At 38.2% G+C, this 27268-nt stretch overlaps 1 protein-coding gene across 1 annotated transcript in view; it reads right to left on the bottom strand.

Moving 5' to 3' along the window:
• TEX11 (testis expressed 11) overlaps positions 1–27268 on the bottom strand; it is a 319132-nt gene that overhangs the window by 184795 nt on the left and 107069 nt on the right. The window contains exons 11-12 of the mRNA XM_072744060.1: positions 17779–17860; positions 9141–9219 (exon numbers count right to left, since the gene is read on the bottom strand). Of these exons, the coding sequence (XP_072600161.1) occupies positions 9141–9219; positions 17779–17860 (161 nt within the window). The remainder of the gene's footprint in view (positions 1–9140; positions 9220–17778; positions 17861–27268) is intronic.

The raw sequence follows: 27268 nt of genomic DNA on the forward strand, positions 1-27268 counted from the left end.
AGTCCATTAATGATCTAGGCCTCTTCTGAATTCCTATACTAATTAGTCAGTTATCCTCATTTTCTATGTGCTATCTTTTATGGTTATCTTTATACATACACTCTTTCCAATAAGACTTGTAAGTGAAGTGTTTATGACTTCCATATGCTGCTCTTTACATACAAGATACTAAATTGGACTAAATTACTGTCTCTAAACCTGCCTTGTGCTCACACTTTTGCTTACTCTAATCTTCCTGCCAGGAATCCCCTATTCATTCACCTATGCAGATCTTATACATTTTCTAAGTCCCTATCTCCTCCGTTTAGCATTCTCTAATCAATAGAGCCACAGTGATCTTTTGTTCCCTCCTCTAAATTCATATAGGATTTATAACTATACCATGCACTTCTCATATCCTGCTTTTTATTGTCAGTTGACTGATCATATATATGCTTAACTTGCTGTAGCAGACTGTAAATTCATTAGAGGAATGTTTGTTTTTTATATATTTTTTATCTCCAACCAGACCTCAGACAACATGTTGCACCAGGCACAATTTTTGTTGATAAAATGAACTTAAATGTATCCAATATACTAAGGGAAATCAAACACTTATCTCCAAGAAGCAATCAACTTTAAAAAATCCCTTTAATTCCTCTTCCCATCTCAAACACCCTAAAACCAACCCCTCCCCAGAGGGAAAAAAAACACATAAACCATCTATCCAAACCAAATACAGTAAAGATGCAAGAACTGAGTATATATTCTGTACCAATTTCCTTTCCTACAGACTGTAATTATTTTTCTAATAAACTCATTAATAATTTTTATTAAAACAAATAATTCTAGTGGATGCCCTGTAAACTATGTTTATCTGATCTGAAATGGGAAAGCAGATGAAAGAACTATGGTGATAATTCTTACCAAACTCAGCTTTGATAGTGGCTGTTAGATGAGAACATCCATGTGAGCATGATTAAATTAAATCCCAGGAGCCAGTAGATGTTTGCTTTTATTTCTTAGTGACTGGTGATAATGTTTTAGATCTATCCCAGGAAGGAATTAATGTTGAGAGTATTAGGCCTTCAATATTATATTTGTCTCTTTTCCTGGATTTTCAGGATATTATCTTACTCATCTCAGTTAGCATGCCATTTCTGCAACCCATGTAAGTAGTTGTTTTATATTATCATAAGAATAAATTTCATTTAAACATATGATTTTTAAAATATGCTGCATTCCTGGGGTGCCTGGGTGGCTCAGTCAGTTAAGCATCTGACTTTAGCCAGGTCATGATCCCAGGGTCCTTGGATAGAGCCCCAAGTCAGGCTCCCTACTCAGCAGGGAGTCTGCTTTTCCCTCTCCCTTTGCCACTCTGCCTGCTCACATGCATATGTGTGCTCTCTCTCTTTTAAATAAATACATAAGTAAATACATAAATAAAGTGCTACATTCCTAAATATGACTATATTGTATCTTAGAGCCAAATACATTTTGGAGGTAAGTCAGTTTTAGTTTTTAATGTTAAGTCTATGGAAAAACACTATTTGCTAATTTCTCTAAACAGAACCTTTCAGGAATTCATTTAAGTAATTTATTTAAATGTAAATGCATGAAACTCCAATCACAAGGCAGAGATTGGAAGAATGGATAAACAGAATCCAATGATATACTGTTCAGAGGAGACACTTTAGATTCAAAGACACAAATAGGTAGAAAGTGAAATGATGGAAAAAGATATTCCACGCAAATAGTAACCAAAAGTGAGCAGGGGTGGTTATAATAGTATCAGACAAAATTGACTTTAAATCAAAAAAAGGTACAAAAGACAAAGAAGGACATTGTGTATTAATTAAAAATCCAATAAAGCAAGAAGATATAACAATTTACATCTTTAAAGATAACATCTGGGACGCCTGGGTGTCTCAGCGGTTAAGCGTCTGCTTTTGGTTCAGGGTGTGATCCTGCAGTTCCCGGATCGAGTCCCACATTGGGCTCCCTGCATGGAACCTGCTTCTCCCTCTGCTATGTCTCTGCTTCTCTCTCTGTCTCTTTCATGAATAAATAAATAAAATCTTTAAGAAATAAATAAAGATAACATCTTTTCATAAAGATATAAATATTTACATACTTAATATTTACATACTTAATAATAGACCATCAATTTAAGACAACTGAAGGTAAAACAGCACTCAAAGATAGTGGGACACTTCAAGATCTCCTCTCAAAAATGGGTAGAACAACCAGACAGAAGTAACAAATATAAGACTTTAACAACACAAAAAACCAACAGGCATATATAGCACATTCTAACAGAATACACATTCTTCTCAAGTGCACATGGAATATTTTCCAGGATAGACCATATGTTAGGCCACAAATTTAGTCTCAACAGATGTATTTATTTATTTGTTTGTTTGTTTGTTATTTGTTTGTTTTTACAGAGAGAGAGAGACAGAGAGAGCAAGAGGAGGGCAGTGGGGAGAGGGAGAGAAAGAATCTTAAGAAGGCTACATGCCCACTACAGAGCATGACATGGGGCTCTACCTCACGACCCTGAGGATCATGACCTGAGTCAAAATCAGGAGTCAGAAACTCAACTGACTGTGTCACCCAGGTGTCCCTCAATAGATTTTAAAAGATAGACATCATACAGAGTATCTTTTCTGATGACAAAAGTCTAAAAGTTACAAATCAGTAACAGAAGAAAAACTGAAAAACTGAAAAACTGAAAAAATTTAGGATTTGTAGAAATTAAACAATACAGTTAACCAATGAAATGAAGAAATCACAAGGGAAATTAGAAAAAACTTAAGACAATGAAAATGAAAATAAAACCTATCAAAACTTACAGTAAACAGAAAAAAGTCATGCTAAGGGATGAATTTATATCATAAATGCTTACATTCAATAACAAAAAAGATCTCAAATCAACAACCCAATTTACAACTAAAGGTAATAGGAAAAAGAATAAACTAACTACAAAACTACCAGAAGGAAGGAAATTACAAAATTATAGCAGAAATAAATGAAATAGGGGGTGCCTGGGTGACTCAGTCCGTTAAGTGCCTGCCTTTGGCTCAGGTCATGGTCTCAGGGTCCTGGGATTGAGCCCTGAGTCAGGCTCCCTACTCAGTGGGGAGTCTGCTTCTCCCTCTGCCTCTCCTCCTGCTCCTGCTCTTTCTCTCTCAAATAAATAAATAAAATCTTTTTTAAAAAAGAAATAAATGGAGACTAAAAAAACAATAGAAAAAAATCAATGAAATGAAGAGTTGGGGTTTTTGAAAAGATAAACGAAAGTGACAAATCTTTAACTAGATTAAGAAAAACAGTAAAGGAATAAAATCAGAAATGAAAAAAAAAAAGACGTTACAACCTCAGAAATTAAAAGAATTTTAAGGGACTACCATGAAAACTTACATACCAAACTGAATAACCTAAAAGAAATGCATGAATTCCTAAAAATCTACTAAGCCTGAATCATTAAGAAATAGAAAACCTGGGCAGCCCGGTGGCTCAGCGGTTTAGCGCCGCCTTCAGCCCAGGGCCTGATCCTGGAAACCCGGGATCAAGTCCCACGTCGGGCTCCCTGCATGGAGCCTGCTTCTCCCTCTGCCTGTGTCTCTGCCTCTCTCTCTATCTCTCTCTGTCTCTCTCTGTCTCTCTCTCATGATAAATAAAATCTTTTTTTAAAAAAGAAAGAAATAGAAAACCTTACATACCTATAACTAGCAAAGATGTTGAGGCAGTAATAAAAAAATCTTCCAACGAAGAAAAGCTCAGGATCAGATGTCTTTACTTTCAAATTCTACTAAATATTTAAAGAATAAATGCCAGTCCTTCTTAAATTCCTCCAAAAAACTGGAGAGAAGGGGACACTCTGAAACTTATTTATGAAGCCAGTATTACCCTGATATCAAAAAAATAACAAAAGAATACCAATGGCATTTTCTTTTACAGAAGTAGAACAAGAATCCTAAAATTTATATAGAACCACAAATGACCCTGAATAGCCAAAGCAATCTTGAAAAAGAAGAATAAAGCTGGAGGTATCATGCTCCTGGATCTCACACTATATTACAAAATACAATAATCAAAATAGTATGATACTGGTATGAAAACACACACATAGATTAATGGACTATAATAAACAGCCCAGAAATAAACCCACACATATATATCATCCTCAATGGGGAAAAAAACTGAGAGCTTTTCCTCTATGGTCAGGAACAAGACAGGGATGTCCACTCTCACCATTGTTATTTAATACAGTACTGGAAGTCTTAGCCTCAATAATCAGACACCAGAAAGAAATAAAAGGCATCCAAATCATCAAGAAAGATGTCAAACTTTCACTATTTGCAGATAACATGATTCTCTACGTAGAACACCTGAAAGACTCTACCAAAAAATTGCTAGAACTGATACACAAATTCAGCAAAGTTGCAGGATATAAAATCAACCTAGAGAAATCTGTATGCATTCCTATTAACCTATAAGCTGCATTCCTATACACTAATAATGAAGAAGCAGAAAGAAAAAACAAGGAATCAATCCCATTTACAATTGCACCAAAAACTTTAAGATATCTAGGAATAAACCTAGACAAAGAGGTAAAAGATCTATACCCTGAAAAAGATAAAACCTGATGAAAGAAATTGAAGATGACACAAAGAAATGGAATCTATGCTCATGGATCGGAAAACAGTGTTCAAATTTCTACACTACCCAAAGCAATCTATACATTTAATGCCATCCTTATTAAAATTCCAACAATATTTCTCACAGAGTTAGAACAAACAATCCTAAAATTTGTATGGAACCACCAAAGACTGCAAATAGCCAAAGCAATCTTGATAGAGAAAAACAAAGCTGGAAGCATCATGATTCCAGACATCAAGTTATATTACAAAGCTATAGTGATCAGGACAGTATAGTATTGGCACAAAAACAGACACTTAGATCAATGGAACAGGACAGAAAACCCAGAAATGAACCCACAACTATATGGCCAATTAATCTTCAACAAAGCAGCAAAGGATATCCAACGGAAAAAAGACAATCTCTTCAACAAATGGTGTTGGGAAAAATGAACAGCAACATGTAGAAGAATGAAACTGGATGACTTTCTCAGATCATATACAAAAATAAATTCAAAATGGATGAATGACCTAAGTGTAAAACAGGAACGATCAACATCCTAGAGGAGAACACAGATGGCAAACTCTTTAGGCACATGTACCCCCATGTTTATAGCAGCATTATCAACAACAGCTAAATTTTTAAAAAAGATTTTATTTATTTATTCATTAGAGAGTCAAAGACATAGGCAGAGGGAGAAACAGGCTCCCCATGGGGAGCTGATGTGGGACTCTATCCCAGGACCCCAGGATCATGACCTGAGCCAAAGGCAGACACTCAACCACTGAGCCACCCAGGTGCCCCAACAATAGCTAAATTATGGAAAGAACTCAAATGTCCATCAAGTGATGAGTGGATAAAGAAGATGTGTTATATATATATACACACACAATGGAATATTACCCAGCCATAAAAAGAATGAAATATTGCCATTTCCAAAGATGTAGATGGAGAATTGAGTATTATACAAGTGAAGTAAGTCAGAGAAAGACAAATACCATGATTTCACTTGCATGTGGAATTTAAGAAACAAAACAAATGAATGTATGAGAAGGGGGGAAAAAAAAGAGGGGAAAGCAAAACATAAGAGACCCCTAACAATAGAGAACAAACTCGGGGTTGATGAAGGGGAGGTGGGCAGGGGATGGGCTAAATGGGTGATGAGTATTAAAGAGGGCATTTGTTGTGTTGAGTACCAGGTGTTGTGTGTAATTGATGAGTTACTGAATTCTACTCCTGAAACCAATATTACACTACATGTTAACTAGAGTTTAAATAAAAATTTGAAGAAAAAATTAGAAGAAAAAGAAACTGCATGGTCCAGAAATCTAAAACATATACTATCATGTCCTTTAAGAGAAAGTTTGCTACTGTGAGTGAGATGAAGACAGGTGGAATGCCCACAAAATCTGAAGATAACATAAACTGGAAAGAGTAGTTAAGAACACTATATGACAGAATCAAAATTCACAGGATTAGAACTGAAAAAAAATGCTATAAAAATTAGATTGAAACTTAATAGCTTATAAAATATATGTGGGATAGGGACGCCTGGGTGGCTCAATGGTTGAGCGTCTGCCTTCAGCCCAGGGCATGACCCTGGGGTCCCAGGATCGAGTCCCGCATCAGGCTCCCTGCATGGAGCCTGCTTCTCTCTCTGCCTGTGTCTCTGCCTCTCTCTCTCTCTGTGTGTCTCTCATGAATAAATAAAATCTTTAAAAAATATTTATGTGGGATAATAGAAAATATATATTGATCTCTGCCCCCAGTTCCTAGCACAGAGATATAAAACCCTTGTCATTTCCTAAGTAATAAGACACTAAGAACATCTCTTGTTCCAATATTTGTTTTTTACCTCATCCCTGACACAGAGCTCCTAAAACTCCTATAAATTCAGCATCTTTCATTCTATTGAGGTTACTCTGGGTGGCTTCTGGATGGGGGCTTATCACCCGAAAGATTAAGCCATGATTAGAAGCTTAGAATTTTTAGCTCTACCTCAAATCCTCCAGAGTGGGGAGAGGTACTGGAAATAGTATTAATAATTGATCATGCTTACATAAAGAGGTCTCTATGGAAACTCCAAAAATGCAGAGTCCAGAGAGTTTTCAGGTTAGTAAACACATTTACAGCAGGAGGGTAATACACCCCAACTCCATATGCACTGAAGTGCTTGTGCACAAAATTCTCCCAGACCTTGCCTTATGTATCTCTTCATCTGGCTATTCATATGTATCCTTTATCATATCTCTCAATAAACTGGTAAATTTAAGTTAAGTGTTTCCCTGAGTTTTGTGAGCCATTCTTTTTTTCTTTTAAAGATTTCATTTATTTATTCATGAGAGACAGAGAGAGAGAGGCAGAGACAGAAGCAGGCTCCATGCAGTGAGCCTGACGTGGGACTTGATCCCGGGACTCCAGGACCACGCCCTGGGCTAAAGGCAGTGCTAAACCACTGAGCCACCCGGGCTGCCCTTTGTGAGCCATTCTAACAAACTAATTGAACCTGAGGAGGGAGGTGTTAGAACCTCTCTGATCTATATATATATATCCAGTTGGTCAAAAACAGATGATAACCTAGGCTTGCAACTGGCTTCTGAAGTATGTGGGGAGGGGGCAGTCTTGTGAGACCAAGCCCTTAACCTGTGGGATCTGATGCTATTCGCCAGGTAGATAGTGTCAGAATTGAGTTGAATTGTAGGACACCCAAGTAGTGTCACAGATAACTGCTTGGTGTGGGGGAAAACCTCCGCATATTTAGTGACAAGAAATGTTTTGTGTAAGTAGTAAAGGAGACTCACAGAGAAAAAATCCACATGAGAAAAACACAGAACAGGAAAGAACTAGTTTTCCTTATAGTGTGGCCATTGGGTACTTATTCAATCATAAAAGTAAAGAACATGGAACTCAGAGATAAGAGCAACTGATATGGCAAACACCTAATATTCTAAGCCCAGGAAATTCACTATGTGTTGTGGTTGTGAGAAAAGAGCTAATCTTAACATTGGCTTCATTAAAAGAAACAGGCTCCAGAACAGGGCTGCTCAGTTGAACTTCCTATGATAACGGAATTGTCCTCTATCTGCACTGTTTAGTAAGCTATAGCCATTCACCACACGTGGCTAATGAGACCTAATGTATCTAGGGTGACTAAGGGACTAAATTTTTTTATTTTGCTTAATTTTAGCTAGTTTAAATTTAAATAGCTATATGTGGCTAGTTGCTACAATATTGGATAGTGCAGGTTTAGAACATTTAAAAAATGAAAAGTAGATACTCTTGGTTAGACCACATCTGTAGTATTGTGTTCATTTCCAGTTACCATACTTATGAACTAGAAGTGATCAGACTAATGAACAATGTTAGGATGAAGTGGGGAAGAACTGTAAAGTAAAAGATTTTGATGTTACCACATGGCAGAACTAGCCTTAGAAATTACTGGAAAATGTGTATCAATTGTATGTAAGAAAAAATTTTGTGCTTCAGTTTTGTAGAAACATAATAATAATTATTATAATTATAAGGGATGCCTGGGTGGCTCAGTGGTTGAGCATCTGCCTTCAGCTCAGGGCATGATCCTGGGGTCCTGGGATCGAGTTCTGCATCAGGCTTCCCACAGGGAGCCTGCCTCTCCCTCTGCCTATGTCTCTGTCAGAGAGCTCTCTCTGTCTTTCATGAATAAACAAAATCTTTTAAAAAATAGACATTTTGATTGTTTCCACAGTAAAGCATTAAGCATAATGCTGCTATGAACATCACATGTGTTTTATGGACATACCTTTCCTATTTAACTCAGGAGTGGAATTTTTGGGTCATAAGGTAACTCTATTTAACTTATTGAGGAACTAAGAGACTGTTTCCAAAGCAGCTGCACAATTTTACATTCCCACCATTAGTGTTATGAAGGTTACAATTTCTCTACATCCTTGCCAACATCTGTTATCTGTCTTTTTGAATATAGCCATCATAGTGGGTGCAAAGTAGTTTCTCATTGTGGTTTTGATTTGTACTTCCTTGATGGCTAATGATGTTGGGCATCTTTTCAAGTACTTACTCCCTAGTAATTCTGATGCATACTGAAGACTGGGAACCATTAAGAGGTCTGTAAATACTTGAAAGTCCCTTTTGACATTAATAATCCCATAAAAAGAGAGCCAGAGAGATGTATTACTCATAGAACTGCACTTGCTCATGCCTTCCTGTTCTACATGACATTGCCCTGTAGGTTAACTTAGGCCTAACTCCTATTTTATACAGCCCTGACTACATTATTCCTTTCTCATTTTATTTTTCAAATTTTAAGGTAAATTTTAAAATTAACTTGACTATTGACTATTTAAATCATTAAGTAAGCAATTCCATCTTCTAATTTGATCAGCACAATAGCAGATGTGGTGCTCTGTGAATACGGATGGATATAAATGGATATACTCAATATATATCAATGAAAACCTTTGAAAAAAAAGAAAATCTTTAAAAATATGTCTTTAGAGAAAAGAAAACTAATTCTACTGTACCTTTCATGATCCATCAGCAGTTTCGCAACATTCAGACAAAAGTCTAGAGACATGTCAAGATGTAATATTTCCATGACAGCTAAAAAAGATAAAAAATGAAATGATCATATCAGTTTCATTTCTGAGGAAGCTTAGCAACTTTCAATACTTTCCCTCTGTCCAAAATCAACTTTCTAAACATTTTCCATACACCATGCCATATACCTAATAATTTATCAAAATCTTTTTATAAAATAGTAACATCAAATGCTAGAATGTAGTGAAACAGGTGCTCTTCTATGGATGGCATAGTAACTTCGTACAATCTTTTTGAAAAGCAACTTGGCAATACTGTATGCTAAGAACACAGTGGTTAAAAGCTTGATACCTGAAGTCAGATAGACATATTTGAAACCCACCTGCCGCAAGGAGGGGCAAGATGGCGGAAGAGTAGGATCCCCAAATCACCTGTCCCCACCAAAATACCTAGATAACCTTCAAATCATCCGGAAAATCTACGAATTTGGCCTGAGATTTAAACAGAGAACAGCTGGAATGCTACAGTGAGAAGAGTTCGTGCCTCTATCAAGGTAGGAAGACGCGGAAAGAAATAAAGAAACAAAAGGCCTCCAAGGGGGAGGGCCCCCGTGAGGAGCCGGGCTGAGGCCGCGGTGAGAGCCCCCAGGACAGGAGAGCCCCGTCCCGGAGAAGCAGGAGCTGCACCAATCTTCCCGGGAAGAAAGGGGCTTGCAGGGAGTTAGAGCAGGACCCAGGAGGGCGGGGATGCCCTCGGACTCCCTGGGACACTAACTGACACCTGCGCGCCCAGGAGAGTGCGCCGAGCTCCCTAAGGGCTGCAGCGCACACGGTGGGACCCGGAGCAGGTCGGAGGGGCTCGGGCGGCGGCTCCGCGGAGGAGGCTCCGCGGCGGGGAGCGCGAATCCAACAGCGCAGGCCCTGGGGCACAGGGCGCCGGGACACAGCCCAGGATACGGCCTCCCCCAGGGACAGGCAGAGGCCGGGAGGGCCCAGGACAGCAAGGACGCCCCTGCCCCGAGCTGAGCAGATCAGCAGCCCCGCCCCGGAGCTTCCAGGCCCTGCAGACGGAGAGCCCCGGAGTTACTGCGGGGGCTGAATCCAGGTAAATAGAGCTGCCATAGCCACTGTGGCTGTTCCTCCTGGGGCCTCACGGGGTGAACAACCCCCACTGAGCCCTGCACCAGGCAGGGGCAGAGCAGCTCCCCCAAGTGCTAACACCTGAAAATCAGCACAGCAGGCCCCTCCCCCAGAAGACCAGCAAGACGGACCAGTTCCAGAGGAAGTCAAGGGACTTAAAGTATACAGAATCAGAAGATACTCCCACATGTTTTTTGTTTTGTTTTGTTTTGTTTGTTTTTTGTTTTTTGATTTCTGATTGCTTCCCCCACCCCTTTTTTTTCACCTTTCTTTCTGTTTTCTTTCTCTTTTTCTTCTCTTCTTTCCTTTTTTTCTTCTTTTTCTTTTTTCTTTTTCTCTTTTCTTTCCTTCTCTCTCTCTCTTTTTCTCCATTTCCCAATACAACTTCTTTTTGGCCACTCTGCACTGAGCAAAATGACTAGAAGAAAAACCTCACCTCAAAAGAAAGAATCAGAAACAGTCCTCTCTCCCACAGAGTTACAAAATCTGGATTACAATTCAATGTCAGAAAGCCAATTCAGAAGCACTATGATACAGCTACTGGTGGCTCTAGAAAAAAGCATAAAGGACTCAAGAGACTTCATGACTGCAGAATTTAGATCCAATCAGGCAGAAATTAAAAATCAATTGAATGAGATGCAATCCAAGCTAGAAGTCCTAACGACGAGGCTTAACGAGGTGGAAGAATGAGTCAGTGACATAGAAGACAAGTTGATAGCAAAGAGGGAAGCTGAGGAAAAAAGAGACAGACAATTAAAAGACCATGAAGACAGATTAAGGGAAATAAACGACAGCCTGAGGAAGAAAAACCTACATTTAATTGGGGTTCCTGAGGGTGCCGAAAGGGACAGAGGGCCAGAATATGTATTTGAACAAATCCTAGCTGAAAACTTTACTAATCTGAGAAGGGAAACAGGCATTCAGATCCATGAAATAGAGAGATCCGCCCCTAAAATCAACAAAAACCGTTCAACACCTCGACATTTAATAGTGAAGCTGGCAAATTCCAAAGATAAAGAGAAGATCCTTAAAGCAGCAAGAGACAAGAAATCCCTGACTTTTATGGGGAGGAGTATTAGGGTAACAGCAGACCTCTCCACAGAGACCTGGCAGGCCAGAAAGGGCTGGCAGGATATATTCAGGGTCCTAAATGAGAAGAACATGCAACCAAGAATACTTTATCCAGCAAGGCTCTCATTCAAAATGGAAGGAGAGATAAAGAGCTTCCAAGACAGGCAGGAACTGAAAGAATATGTAACCTCCAAACCAGCTCTGCAAGAAATTTTAAGGGGGACTCTTAAAATTCCCCTTTAAGAAGAAGTTCAGTGGAACAATCCACAAAAACAAGGACTGAATAGATGTCATGATGACACTAAACTCATATCTGTCAATAGTAACTCAGGCTTAATGACCCCATCAAAAGAGGTTTCAGACTGGATAAAAAAGCAGGACCCATCTATTTGCTGTCTACAAGAGACTCATTTTAGACAGAAGGACACCTACAGCCTGAAAATAAAAGGTTGGAGAACCATTTACCATTCAGTTGGTCCTCAAAAGAAAGCAGGGGGTAGCAATCCTTATATCAGATAAACTAAAATTTACCCTGAAGACTATACGGAGAGATGAGGAGGGACACCATCTCATACTTAAAGGATCTATTCAACAAGAGGACTTAACAATCCTCAATATATATGCCCCGAATGTGGCAGCTGCCAAATATTTAAACCAATTAATAACCAAAGTGAAGAAATACTTAGATAATACAACTAAGTGACTTATACTTGGTGACTTCAATCTAGCTCTTTCTACCCTCGATAGGTCTTCTAAGCACAACATCTCCAAAGAAACGAGAGCTTTAAATGATACACTGGACCAGATGGATTTCACAGATATCTACAGAACTTTACATCTAAACTCAACTGAATACACATTCTTCTCAAGTGCACATGGAACTTTCCCCAGAATAGACCACATACTGGGTCACAAATCGGGTCTGAACCAATACCAAAAGATTGGGATCGTCCCCTGCATATTCACAGACCATAATGCCTTGGAATTAGAACTAAATCACAACAAGAAGTTTGGAAGGACCTCAAACACGTGGAGGTTAAGGACCATCCTGCTAAAAGATGAAAGGTCCAACCAAGAAATTGAGAAAGAATTAAAAAGATTCATGGAAACTAATGAGAATGAAGATACAACCGTTCAAAATCTTTGGGATGCAGCAAAAGCAGTCCTAAGGGGGAAATACATCGCAATACAAGCATCCATTCAAAAAATGGAAAGAACTCAAATACAAAAGCTAACCTTACACATAAAGGAGCTAGAGAAAAATCAGCAAATGGACCCTACGCCCAGCAGAAGAAGAGAGGTAATAAAGATTCAAGCAGAACTCAATGAAATCAAGACCAGAAGAACTGTGGAACAGATCAACAGAACCAGGAGTTGGTTCTTTGAAAGAATTAATAAGATAGATAAACCATTAGCCAGCCTTATTAAAAAGAAGAGAGAGAAGACTCAAATTAATAAAATCATGAATGAGAAAGGAGAGATCACTACCAACACCAAGGAAATATAAATAATTTAAAAAACATATTATGAACAGCACTACGCCAATAAACTATGCAATCTAGAAGAAATGGACACATTCCTGGAAAGCCACAAACTACCAAAACTGGAACAGGAAGAAATAGAAAACCTGAACAGGCCAATAACCAGGGAGGAAATTGAAGCAGTCATCAAAAGCCTCCCAAGACACAAAAGTCCAGGGCCAGATGGCTTCCCAGGGGAATTCTATCAAACGTTTAAAGAAGAAATCATACCTATTCTACAAAAGCTGTGTGGAAAGACAGAAAGAGATGGAGTACTTCCAAATTCGTTCTATGAGGCCAGCATCACCTTAATTCCAAAACCAGACAAATACCCCACCAAAAAGGAGAATTATAGACCAATTCCCTTATGAACACAGATGCAAAAATTCTCAACAAGATACTAGCCAATAGGATCCAACAACACATTAAGAAAATTATTCACCATGACCAAGTAGGATTTATCCCCAGGACACAAGGCTGGTTCAACACTCGTAAAACAACCAATGTGATTCATCATATCAGCAAGAGAAAAACCAAGAACCATATGATCCTCTCATTAGATGCAGAGAAAGCATTTGACAAAATACAGCATCCATTCCTGATCGAAACTCTTCAGAGTGTAGTGATAGAGGGAACTTTCCTCGACATCTTAAAAGCCATCTACGAAAAGCCCACAGCAAATATCACTCTCAATGGGGAAGCACTGGGAGCCTTTCCCCTAAGATCAGGAACAAGACAGGGATGTCCACTCCCACCACTGCTATTCAACATACTATTGGAAGTCCTAGCCTCAGCAATCAGACAACAAAAAGACATTAAAGGCATTCAAATTGGCAAAGAAGAAGTCAAACTCTCCCTGTTCGCAGATGGCATGATACTCTACATAGAAAACCCAAAAGCCTCCACCCCAAGATTGCTAGAACTCATACAGCAATTTGGTAGCGTGGCAGGATACAAAATCAATGCCCAGAAATCAATGGCATTTCTATACACTAACAATGAGACTGAAGAAAGAGAAATTAAGGAGTCAATCCCATTTACAATTCCATCCAAAAGCATAAGATACCTAGGAATAAACCCAACCAAAGAGGTAAAGGATATAGATATAGACCCTAAAAACTATAGAACACTTGTGAAAGAAATTGAGGAAGGCACAAAGAGATGGAAAAATATTCCATGCTCATGGATTGGCAGAATTAATATTGTGAAAATGTCAATGTTACCCAGGGCAATTTACATGTTTAATGCAATCCCTATCAAAATACCATGGACTTTGTTCAGAGAGTTAGAACAAATTATTTTAAGATTTGTGTGGAATCAGAAAAGACCCCGAATAGCCTGGGGAATTTTAAAAAAGAAAACCATAGCTGGGGGCATCACAATGCCAGATTTCAGGTTGTACTACAAAGCTGTGGTCATCAAGACAGTGTGGTACTGGCACAAAAACAGACACATAGGTCAATGGAACAGAATATAGAACCCAGAAGTGGACCCTGACCTTTATGGTCAACTAATATTCGATAAAGGAGGAAAGACTATCCATTGGAAGAAAGACAGTCTCTTCAATAAATGGTGCTGGGAAAATTGGACATCCACATGCAGAAGAATGAAACTAGACCACTCTCTTTCACCATACACAAAGATAAACTCAAAATGGATGAAAGATCTAAATGTGAGACAAGAGTCCATCAAAATCCTAGAGGAGAACACAGGCAACACCCTTTTTGAACTTGGCCACAGTAACTTCTTGCAAGATACATCCACGAAGGCAAAAGAAACAAAAGCAAAAATGAACTATTGGGACTTCATCAATATAAGAAGCTTTTGCACAGCAAAGGATACAGTCAACAAAACTAAAAGACAACCTACAGAATGGGAGACGATATTTGCAAATGACATATCAGATAAAGGACTAGTATCCAAAATCTATAAAGAACTTATTAAACTCAACACCAAAGAAACAAACAATCCAATCATGAAATGGGCAAAAGACATGAAGAGAAATCTCACAGAGGAAGACATAGACATGGTCAACACGCACATGAGAAAATGGTCTGCATAACTTGCCATCAGGGAAATACAAATCAAAACCACAATGAGATACCACCTCACACCAGTGAGAATGGGGAAAATTAACGAGGCAGGAAACAACAAATGTTGGAGAGGATGCGGAGAAAAGGGAAGCCTCTTACACTGTTGTTGGGAATGTAAAATGGTGTAGCCACTCTGGAAAACTGTGTGGAGGTTCCTCAAAGAGTTAAAAATAGACCTGCCCTACGACCCAGCAATTGCACTGTTGGGGATTTACCGCAAAGATTCAGATGCAATGAAACGCCGGGACACCTGCACCCCGATGTTTCTAGCAGCAATGTCCACAATAGCCGAACTGTGGAAGGAGCCTCGGTGTCCATCGAAAGATGAATGGATAAAGAAGATGTGGTTTATGTATACAATGGAATATTACTCAGCCATTAGAAACGACAAATACCCACCATTTGCTTCAACGTGGATGGAACGGGAGGGTATTATGCTGAGTGAAGTAAGTCAATCGGAGAAGGACAAACAGTGTATGTTCTCATTCATTTGGGGAACATAAATAATAGTGAAAGGGAATATAAGGGAAGGGAGAAGAAATGTGTGGGAAATATCAGAAACGGAGACAGAACATAAAGACTCCTAACTCTGGGAAATGAACTAGGGGTGGTGGAAGGGGAGGAGGGCGGGGGGTGGGGGTGAATGGGTGACGGGCACTGAGGGGGACACTTGACGGGATGAGCACTGGGTGTTATTTTGTATGTTGGTAAATTGAACACCAATAAGAAATTAATTTATTAAAAAAAATGAAACCCACCTGCCACCTATATGGCTACAGGGAAGTTACTAGTTTTTCTCTGCCTTTGTTGCGTCATCTGTAAAATGGGAATATATCACTAATCTCTTAGGTTTTTTGAGAGGATTACATGAGATAATGAATGTAAATTACATAGCAAAGTACCTAGCACTTAGTAAGCATTCAATAAATGACAGCTACTGTTATTATTACATATTCCCTCTACTGCAAAAAGTGTACTTCTGAAAAGTCATCTGCAATAATGGAAAATGTCTATAAGCAAATATATTAAAATCAGTAGATTATAATAATAATAAAAAGGAAATATATTCTTGAGTGTCCACTATAAGCAGGTGATAAACTATTACAAAAACCATTAAAAGTGTTGAATATGAAATAACACAGCAAAAGTAAATATGTTCTAGTATGAAAAATGTTTCTAAGATTAGGAAGTGAAAAATCAGAAAATAAAGCCTGAATGTACTATATGGTCAAAATTCTATAAAACAAACAAATTTAACCAAAATAGAGAAAATTTTGAAAATAAATTATCAAGCTGCTAGAAAAAGACTGTGTTCAGACTATTCATTTACCAAATACCTAAGAAGTGTATTCTGTGTGCTAGGAAGTATGCTTGGTGTTAAGAACCCAGCAGTGAACAAGATACACAAAAATCCCTATTGTCAAGGAACTTCTATTCCAGTTAATGGTGAGACTATGGATATTTCTAATATTTTCCAAAAGTTTCCTTAAGGGGTACGTGCTACCCTTTCATAATAAAAAAAATTTCTGTATATTTTTTTTCACTTTTTTCTACCACAAAAAATACCGCTGAAATTCTAATGCCAGCAGTTAGATTGACCATTGTAAGATTAAAGTACTTCCCACTAGCAAAGAAATGAACAGACTACAAAAATGCAAGCCTCATACATTCTCTCAATACAACAAAATAAAAGATAATATTTTAAGGTATAGAAAATGTGGAATCAGGGAAGTGTCCTAATTTGTAATCTGACATTGTGACTTCATTACTCTGAAAATCAAGAGAGTGGATTAAATAAAAACAATATGGGCGTAAAGAATAATTTCATTTTAAACTCTGCTTTTTATCTGCATTTTGATAAATATTGTAATGGGGGATTCTAATCTAAAATTAATGAACTTTAAAGTAGGTGACTCCATAATCCCTCTGCTCTTCCTATATTGTATTGGTTTGAGTTAAGCCTATTCCTCTAATTGGTTAGTTGGTTTATTCACCCCCATATTGACATATGGAGTCACCTCCACATTTATATTTATATATAATATAAATTATATAAAAGTGGAGCTGTCTTCCTGGTTCCTAACATTTTTCAACCTGTGTATACTGAGATGATACTGCTACCTAGAGATACAGAATCCTCTATATATTTAAGATTCTAAGGTCTTTTAGTGATTAGCTAAAATTCTAGAGGTCACAAAGTTTCAAAAGTACTAAATTAGCACTAAATTTAGAGCTACTACCAAATTTGATTACTATCCTATTTATTAAAAAGTGTTATTACTGGGCAGCCCGGGTGGCTCAGCGGTTTAGCGCCTTTAGCCAAGGGCCTGACCCTAGAGACCCAGGATAGAGTCCCACGTCAGGCTCCCTGCATGGAGTCTGCTTCTCCCTCTGCCTATGTCTCTGCTTCTCTCTCTCTCTGTCTCTCATGAATAACTAAATAAAATCTTAAAAAAAAAAAGCAAAGCACAGCAAAGGCTTATTCCATCCAAAGTTAATCTTTTTCAATGGTGCACAACTTCAAAAGAGCAGTTGCAATTTTTGCTAAACGAAAAAACCAACAAACAAACCCTGATAGTTTTTATTCAGCTCTTTTTAACTACCTATTAAATTTGCAACTATTCGCTTTCTTCTCTTTTTCTTCCTAGCTAACAAGCTTCTCTTTTTCTCATGTGATCAATTTCCTTCTCAGTCACCATCAAATTGCACTTACTGTTAGCATACTATAAGAGATCTTATACTCAACAAACTGGTAATGATATTTCAAAAGTGTGTGTTCTTCACACACAGAGATGATACCTTCAAGGAGTTCTTCATTAGCTGTTTCACTCTTCAAGAGGATTTTCATCTTTAAGAAAAGCCCAGATGGATTTAAATGTTCCTATTTTAAATAGAGAAATCACAATGACATTAAAACTGTAGAATGTAAAAGACAATTTTCAAGCAGTTGCCTGTTTTAGTCAACCATAGCAGAATGACTCATGATCAAAGAAAATCGAAATTATAAAAGATTAGATCATAAAATCCAGTTTATCCCTGAGGATATTTTCTGATATTTTATTTAATCTAAATGAAATAACACAAGGAAAAAATATTTAAACATTTGATTGAGTGGCAAGCATTTAATGGCAAGATCAACACTTAAACTGCATGAACGTAAGGCCACATTCTTGATTTGATGAGTAAAACTCCACATGTCAATTATACTTGCTTTCTTTTGAGATTTTAATAACAACTGAGGTCCTTTGGAAACATTGGCTGAATAAAATGAAAACATATTTTCTTCACTATAGGATATACCTGTTATATTTACTATTAATAACAATGTACTCTAAATGGTTTTTCCAAATCCTTGTTAGCTGGTTCTACACTATCTGTGGTCTCTTGCCTGTTTCCACTTTTGCCTGACAGGATACATCTTTAAATAGCTGGCACAGATTAAAAGTGAAGTATAGGTCCACAGAAGACAACCATTTTTTCTACAAAGCCATTTAGCCTCTACATGAACATTGTACTCTTTAGTTCCAAACGTGGCAAATCATTATAGCAATTTATGTGTGAAATGCCTTAAGAATGGAAAGTTAGGGAAAGTATGCACTGGTATTAAAAGGGTTTGCGAAAAGAGATGCCATCAATACAAATAATAAACCAAGGTTGCAAATTTTAATTTATTGCATTGACACATTTCCTAACAGACATTGTTTGAATAGGTCTTAGATTCAATTCCCTTTTATCTTCAGAGATGTACAGGTCTTCAAGAGCTTGGCAGGATCTGTTTTCCTTTAGTCTACTACACTCACACAAGTTGACATTCTGATTTTCCCTTTGATTTCATTACCAAACAACTCCAGAGAATGGACAATACTTTGCTTTCATTGTATAATCATCAATTCACTTCTATGAACATTTGCACTATAGATCTATCCTTGTCTCTTGAAACTACACTTTCAGAAATCATAACTGACTATCCATTAAATCCATCAACTTTCTCCCTATAATTAATATCCTTGGGACACCTGGGTGGCCCACCATTTGAATGTCTGCCTTCAGCTCAGGGCATGGTCAGGGGGTCCTGGGAACAAGTCCCACATTGGGCTCCCCGTGCTCCTTTTGGGAAGCCTACTTCTCCCTCTGCCTGTGTCTCTACCTCTCTCTCTGTGTCTCTCATGAATAAATAAATAAAATCTTTAAAAATATATATCCTTGTATTTTCTGTAACTTTTCTCACTGTTGTTTCTCACTCTTATTCCTTAGATTTCTACTTGTCTTTTTTTCTTTTTGCCAAACACTTACTGGAAAAAAGGATCCAGGTACAACAAATTTTCAAGGCAAGGTATCTATAAATGCTGTTCTGTAGATGAGAAATCTGAGGCCCAGATGGAGTAACACAATGACATAGTTGGTAAGTGGTAGAGATGAATTTTGAATTCAGATCTTTCTGACTCTAAAGGCCATAATTTTTCCACTGTAATATGCTGCCTCTTATGAAGCTCTTCCTTAACTTATCCTGCCTCTTATTTGTCATCCAGTTTTCAGGCGAGCTTTAAAGATAATCTTGCCATATTTTAGTGTGAAGTTTATCACATACACACATGATTATATAAAATATATGCATAGTTCACAGAATAATGATAAAACAAACACCCATGCACTAATCACACAGGTAAAGGAACAGAATCATTACAGGCCGCCTGTATACTCCTGCCCATTTATAACTCCCTGTCTTCCCCACAAAGGTAAATACCACCCTGAATTTTGTGCAGTAATTCCCTTTCTCTTCTTTATAGATACTCAATATATTGTTTAGTTTTGCCTGCATTTGACTTTACCTAAACAAAATATAAATTCTTCTTGGACTTGCTTCTTTCATTCAATGTCATGATTTTCAGATTCATTTATGTTGATACAGAGAATTTATTTCTTTTAATTACTATATACCATAGTCCTCAAAAAGGATTCCTTGATCAGCATTACCTAAAAACTTATTAGAAATGCAGGTTTCACCATGAATCTACCGAATCATAAAATATGTGTAGGCCCTATAAATTGTGTATATGTGTGTATTATTTTTAAGAAAATGGGTAAAATAATTATTATTGATTTGCATTATGAAAAGTTTCCATTTCAACATAAATTCTAGTACTTGTTTAGTAAGAAAATAAATAAGAACACTGTGTTTTGTTTGTTTGTTTAAGATTTTACTTATTTATTGGGAGACACAGAGAGGCAGAAGCATAGGCAGAGGGAATAGCAGGTTCCCTGCAGGGAGCCTGATGCAGAACTCGATCCTAGGAGCCGAGATCATGACCTGAGCCAAAGGCTCAACCACTGAGCCACCCAGGTTCCTCAAGAACACTGTGTTTTAATAGGAAAACTAGTTAATATTTATGCATGCTCAAGTTTGAGAAGAACTATTGCATGGTATTCCATTGCATGAGTATATCAAAATTTACCTATTCTAATTTAGATACCAAAGTTATTTTCAACCCAATTCCTATTTTGAACAATCATGGCATTAGTTTCTGTACAATTCTACTAGCATACAAATGCAAAAACATTTTTCCAAAGTATATACATAGGAGTGAAGTTGCTGGGTGGTTGGATATGGTTAAGTTCAAATTTATCAAGTAATGTCACACTGTTATCCAAAGTAGCTCTATCATGGTGCACTTGGGTGGCTCAGTTAAGTGTCTGACTTTTGATTTTGGCTCAGGTCATGATCTCAGGGTCAAGATATTAAGCCCCATGTCACACTCTGTGCTCAGTATAGAGTCTGCTTGTCTCTTTCCCTTTGTTCTTCCCAATTTACTCACTCTCTCACTCTGACTCTCTCAAGTAAATAAATAAATAAATAAATATCTTAAAAGTAACTCTATCAATGCTCAAAAAAATTGGAATAGAAGGGCACTTATTCAATATGATAAAGGGCATCTATGAAAAACTCACACCTAACACCATACCAAATGGTAAAATGCTAAAAGATTTCTCCCTATGACCAGGAACAAGCAAAAGAAGTCTGCTCTTGCCACTTCTATTCAAAAATGTAATGGACATGTTTGCCTAGCAATTAAGGAAGAAAAAGAGATAAAAAGCACCCTGACTGGAAGAAGTAAAATTATTTCTATTTGAAGATAACATGATATTGTATATAGAAAATCCTATTCCCAGTGTGCCTGGGCAGCTCAGTTGGTCAAGCATCTGCCTTCAGCTCAGGTCAGGATTACAGGGTACCAGGATTGAGCCCCATGTCGGGCTCCCCACTCAGCAGGGAGTCTGCTTCTCTCTCTGCACCCCTACCCCTGCTCATGTGTGTGCTCTCTCTCATTGAAAATTCTATTCCCTATAAAAACACCAATAGTATTTTATAGAGAACTAGAATAAATTATACTAAATTTGTATGAAACCACAAAAGACTCCCAATAGCCAAAGAAACCATAAAAAAGAAAAGCAAAGCTGGAGGCATAACAAGTCAGGACCTTAAGTTGTATTATAAAGCTGTAGTAATCAAAACAGTATAGCACTGACAAAAACAAACACTTAGATCAATGGAACAAACTAGAAAATCCAAAAACAAACCCACTATTAGGTGGTCAATTGATCTTCAACAAAGCAGGGAAGAATATCCAATAGGAAAAAGCCAGTCTCTTCAACAAATGGTGCTGAGAAAACTGGAGAGCAACATGCAAAAGAAAGAAATGGGACCACTTTCTTTTGTCATACACAAAAATAAATTCAAGGAGTGGGGTAAGAGGGCAGAGAAGTAGGGTCCCCAAGTCACCTGTCCCCACCAACTTACCTAGATAACTGTCAAATCATCCTGAAAACCTACGAATTTGACCTGAGATTTAAAGAGACAACAACTGGAACACTACAGGGAGAAGAGTTTGTGCTTCTAACAAGTACAACTCATTTTTAGCCACTCTGCACTGAGGAAAATAACTAGAAAGAACTCCTCACCACAAAAGAAAGAATCAGAAACAGTACTCTCTCCCACAGAGTTACAGATTTGGATTATAATTCGAGGTTAGAAAGGCAATTCAGAAGCACAATTATAAAGCTACTGGTGGCTCTGGAAAAAAGCATAAAGGGTTCAAGAGACTTCATGACTGTAAAATGTAGATCTAATCAGGCCGAAATTAAAAATCAATTAAATGAGATGCAATCCAAAATGGAGGTCCTAACAAGGAGGGTTAATGAGGTAGAAGAACGAGTGAATGACATAGAAGACAATTTGATGGCAAGGAAGGAAGCTGAGGAAAAAAGAGAAAAACAATTAAAAGACCATGAGGAAAGGTTAAGGGAAATAAATGACAGCCTCAGAAGGAAAAATCTCCATTTAATTGGGGTTCCAGAGGGCACGGAGAGGGACAGAGGACCAGAAAACGTATGAAAACAAATCGTAGCTGACAAATTTCCTAATTTGGGGAAGGAAACAGGCATTCAGATCCAGGAGATAGAGAGGCCCCCCTATAAAATCAATAAAAATCGTTCAACACTTCGACATTTAATAGTGAAACTTGCAAATTCCAAAGATAAAGAGAAAATCCTTAAAGCAGCAAGAGACAAGAGATCCCTAAATTATATGGGGAGAAATATTAGATTAACAGCACACCTGTCTGCAGAAACCTGGCAGGCCAGGAAGGGCTGGCAGGATATATTCAGGGTCGTAAGTGAGAAGAACATGTAGCCAAGAATACTTTATCCAGCAAGGCTCTCATTCAGAATAGAAAGAGAGATAAAGAGCTTCCAAGATAGGCAAAAACTGAAAGAATATGTGACCACCAAACCAGCTCTGCCAGAAATATTAAGGGGGACTCTGGAAAAGAAAGAGGACACCCAAAGAAATAATCCACAAAAACAGGGACTGAAGGTATTTTGATGACACTAAATTCATATCTTTCAATAGTAACTCTGAAGGTGAATGGGCTTAATGATCCCATCAAAAGACGAAGGGTTTCAGACTGGATAAAAAAGCAATACCCATCTATCTGCTGTCTACAAGAGACTAATTTTAGACCTAAGGACACCTACAGCCTAGAAATGAAAGGTTGGAGAACCATTTGCCATTCAAATGGTCCTCAAAAGAAAGCAGGGGTAGCAATCCTCATATCAGATGAATTAAAGTTTATCCCAAAGACTGTAGTTAGAGATAAAAAGGGACACTATATCATACTTAAAGGATCTATCCAACAAGAGGACCTAACAATCATGAATATTTATACTCCTTATGTGGGAGATACCAAGTATATCAATCAATTAATAACCAAAGACATACTTAGATAATAATACACTTATACTGGGAGACTTCAACATGGCACTTTCTGCAAATGACAGATATAATAAGCACAACATCTCCAAAAAGCAAGACCTTTAAATGATACACTGGACCAGATGGATTTCACAGATATTTACAGAACTTTACATCCAAACGCAACTGAATACCACATTCTTCTCAAGTGCACATGGAACTTTCTCCAGAATAGACCACATACCGGGTCACAAATCACGTCTCAACCGATACCAAAAGATTGGGATTGTCCCTTGCATATTTCAGAGCATAATGCTTTGAAACTTGAACTCAGTCACAAGAAGAAATTTGGAATAAACTCAAACACGTGGAGGTTAAAGAGCATCCTGCTAAAAGATGAAAGGGTCAACCAGGAAATTAGAAAAGAATTAAAAAGATTCATGGAAACTAATGAGAACAAAGATACAACCATTCAAAATCTTTGGGATACAGCAAAAAAAAAAAAAAAAAAAAGGTCCTAAGAGGGAAATATCACAATACAAGCCTCCCTCAAAAAATTTGAAAAAACTCAAATACTCAAACTAACCTTGCACCTAAAGGAACTGGGAAAGAAAAGCAAATAAAACCTACACCCAGCAGAAGAGAGTTAATAAAGATTCGAGCAGAACTCAATGAAATAGAGACCAGAAGAACTGTGGAACAGATCAACAAAACCAGGAGTTGGTTCTTTGAAAGAGTTATTAATAAGATAGATAAACCATTAGCCAGCCTTATTAAAAACAAAAGAGAAAAGACTCTACTTAATAAAATCACGAATGAAAGGGGAGAGATCACAACCAATAGCAAGGAAATACAAACGATTTTAAAAACATATTATGAGCAGCTATACGCCAATAAATTAGGCAATCCAGAAGAAATGGACACATTTCTGAAAAGCCACAAACTAGCAACACTGGAACAGGAAGAAATAGAAAACCTGAACAGGCCAATAACCAGGGAGGAAATTGAAGCAGTCATCAAAAACCTCCCAAGACACAAAAGTCCAGGGCCAGATGGCTTCCCAGGGGAATTCTATCAAATGTTTAAAGAAGAAACAAGACCTATTCTACTAAAGCTGTTCCAAAAGATAGAAAGAGATGGATACTTCCAAGCTCGTTCTATGAGGCTAGCATCACCTTAATTCCAAAACCAGACAAAGACCCCACCAAAAAGGAGAATTATAGGCCAATATCCCTAATGAACACAGATGCAAAAATTCTCAAAAAGATACTAGCCAATAGGATCCAACAATACATTAAGAAGATATTCACCATGACCAAGTGGGATTTATCCTTGGGATGTAAGGCTGGTTCAACACTCATAAAGCAATCAATGTGATAGATCATATCAACAAGAGAAAAAACAAGAACCACAAGATCCTCTCAATAGATGCAAAGGAAGCATTTGACAAAATACAGCATCCATTCCTGATCAAAACTCTTCAGAGTGGAGGGATAGAGGGAACATTCCTCAGCACCTTAAAAGCCATTTACGAAAAGCCCACAGCAAATATCATTCTCAATGGGGAAGCACTGGGAGCCTTTCCCCTAATATCAGGACCACGACAGGGATGTCCACTCTCACCACTGCTATTCAACATAGTACTAGAAGTCCTAGCCTCAGCAATCAGGCAACAAAAGGAAATAAAAGGCATTCAAATTGGCAAAGAAGTAGTCAAACTCTCCCTCTTTGCAGATAACATGATACTGTACAGAAAACTCAAAAGACTCCACCAAAACATTGCTAGAACTCATACAGAAAGTCAGCAGTGTGGCAGGATACAAAATCAATGCCCAGAAATCAGTGGCATTTCTATACACTAACCATGAGACTGAAGAAAGAGAACTTAAGGAGTCAATCCCTTTTACAATTGCACCCAAAAGCATAAGATACCTAGGGATAAACCTCACCAAAGAGGTAAAGGATCTATACCCCAAAAACTACAGAAGAAGGCAGCCCCGATGGCCCAGCAGTTTGGCGCTGCCTTCACCCCGGGGTGTGATCCTAGAGACCCAGGGTCGAGTCCCACGTCGGGCTCCCGGCATGGAGCCTGCTTCTCCCTCTGCCTGCATCTCTGCCTCTCTCTCTCTCTCTCTCTCTCTCTCTCTCTCTGCCATAAATAAATAAATAAAATCTTAAAAAAAAACTACAGAAGACTTCTGAAATTGAGGAAGACATAAACAGATGGAAAAATATTCCATGCTTATGGATTGGAAGAATTAATACTGTGAAAATGTCTATGCTACCCAGGGCAATTTACACATTCAATGCAATCCCTATCAAAATACCACTGACTTTCTTCACAGAATTGGAACAAATCATCTTAAGATTTGTGTGGAATCAGAAAAGAGCAGACACAAAGATAAACTCAAAATGGATGAAAGATCTAAATGTGAGACAAGGGCAGCCCTGGTGGCTCAGCGGTTTAGCGCCACCTTCAGCCCAGGGTGTGATCCTGGAGACCTGGGATCGAGTCCCATGTCAGGCTCCCTGCATGGAGCCTGCGTCTCCCTCTGCCTGTGTCTCTGCCTCTCTCTCTCTCTCTCTCTCTCTCTGTGTGTGTATCTCATGGATAAATAAATAAAAATCTTAAAAAAAACACTCATGACCAATTCTTTAAAATAAATAAATAAATAAATAAATAAATAAATAAATAAATAAATAAATATGAGACAAGAATCCATCAAAATCCTAGAGGAGAACACAGGCCACACCCTTTTTGAACTTGGCCACAGCAATTTCTTGCAAGATACATCTATGGAGGCACGGCAAACAAAAGCAAAAATGAACTATTGGGACTTTATCAAGATTAAAAGCTTCTGCACCTCAAAAGAAACAGCCAACAAAACTAAAAGACAACCTACAGTATGGGAGAAGATATTTGCAAATGACCTATCAGATAAAGGGCTAGTATCCAAGATTTATAAAGAACTTATTAAGCTCAACAGCAAAGAAACAAACAGTCCAATCATGAAATGGGCAAAAGACATGAACTGAAATTTTACCAAAGGAGACACAGAGATGGCCAACAAGCACATGAGAAAATGCTCTGCATCACTTGCCATCAGGGAAATACAAATCAAAAGCACAATGAGATACCACCTCACACCAGTGAGAACAAGGCAGGAAACAACAAATGTTGGAGAGGATGTGGAGAAAGGGGAATGCTTTTGCACTTGGTGGATATGTGAACTGGTGCAGTCACTCTGGAAAACTGTGTGGAGGTTCCTCAAAGAGTTAAAAATAGGGACGCCTGGGTGGCTTAGTAGTTGAGCTCCTGCCTTTGGCTCAGGGCGTGACCCTGGTGACCCGGGATCAAGTCCCACATTGGATTCCCTGGATGGAGACTGCTTCTCCCTCTGCCTGTGTCTCTGCCTCTCTCTCTCTCTCTCTCTCTCTCTCTCTCTCTCTCTCTCTCTGTCTCTCAGGAATAAATAAATACAATGTTTTTTTAAAAAGAGTTAAAAATAGAACTGCAACTGCCCTATGACTCAGCAATTGCACTGCTGGGGATTTACCCCAAAGATACAGATGCAGTGAAATGGCAGGACCCCTTCACCCCAATGTTTATAGCAGCAATGTCCACAATAGCCAAACTGTGGAAGGAGCCTCAGTGTCCATCGACAGATGAATGGATAAAGAAGATGTGGTCTCTATATACAATGGAATATTACTCAGCCATTAGAAACGACAAATACCCACCATTTGCTTCAATGTGGATAGAACTGGAGGGTATTATCCTGAATGAAGTAAGTCAATTGGAAAAGGACAAACATCATATGGTCTCATTAATTTGGGGAATATAAAAAAATAGTAAAAGGGAATAAAGTGGAAAGTAGAGAAAATGTGTGGGAAATATCAGTGAAGGTGACAGAACATGAGAGACCCCTAACTCTGAGAAACGAACAGGGGGTAGTGGTAAGGGAGGTGGGCAGGGGATATGGTGACTGGGTGACAGGCACTGAGAGGGGCATTGGACGGGATGAGCTCTGGGTGTTATGC

Source organism: Vulpes vulpes, chromosome X (assembly GCF_048418805.1).
Source record: "Vulpes vulpes isolate BD-2025 chromosome X, VulVul3, whole genome shotgun sequence".
In the NCBI taxonomy this organism is placed as follows: domain Eukaryota; kingdom Metazoa; phylum Chordata; class Mammalia; order Carnivora; family Canidae; genus Vulpes; species Vulpes vulpes.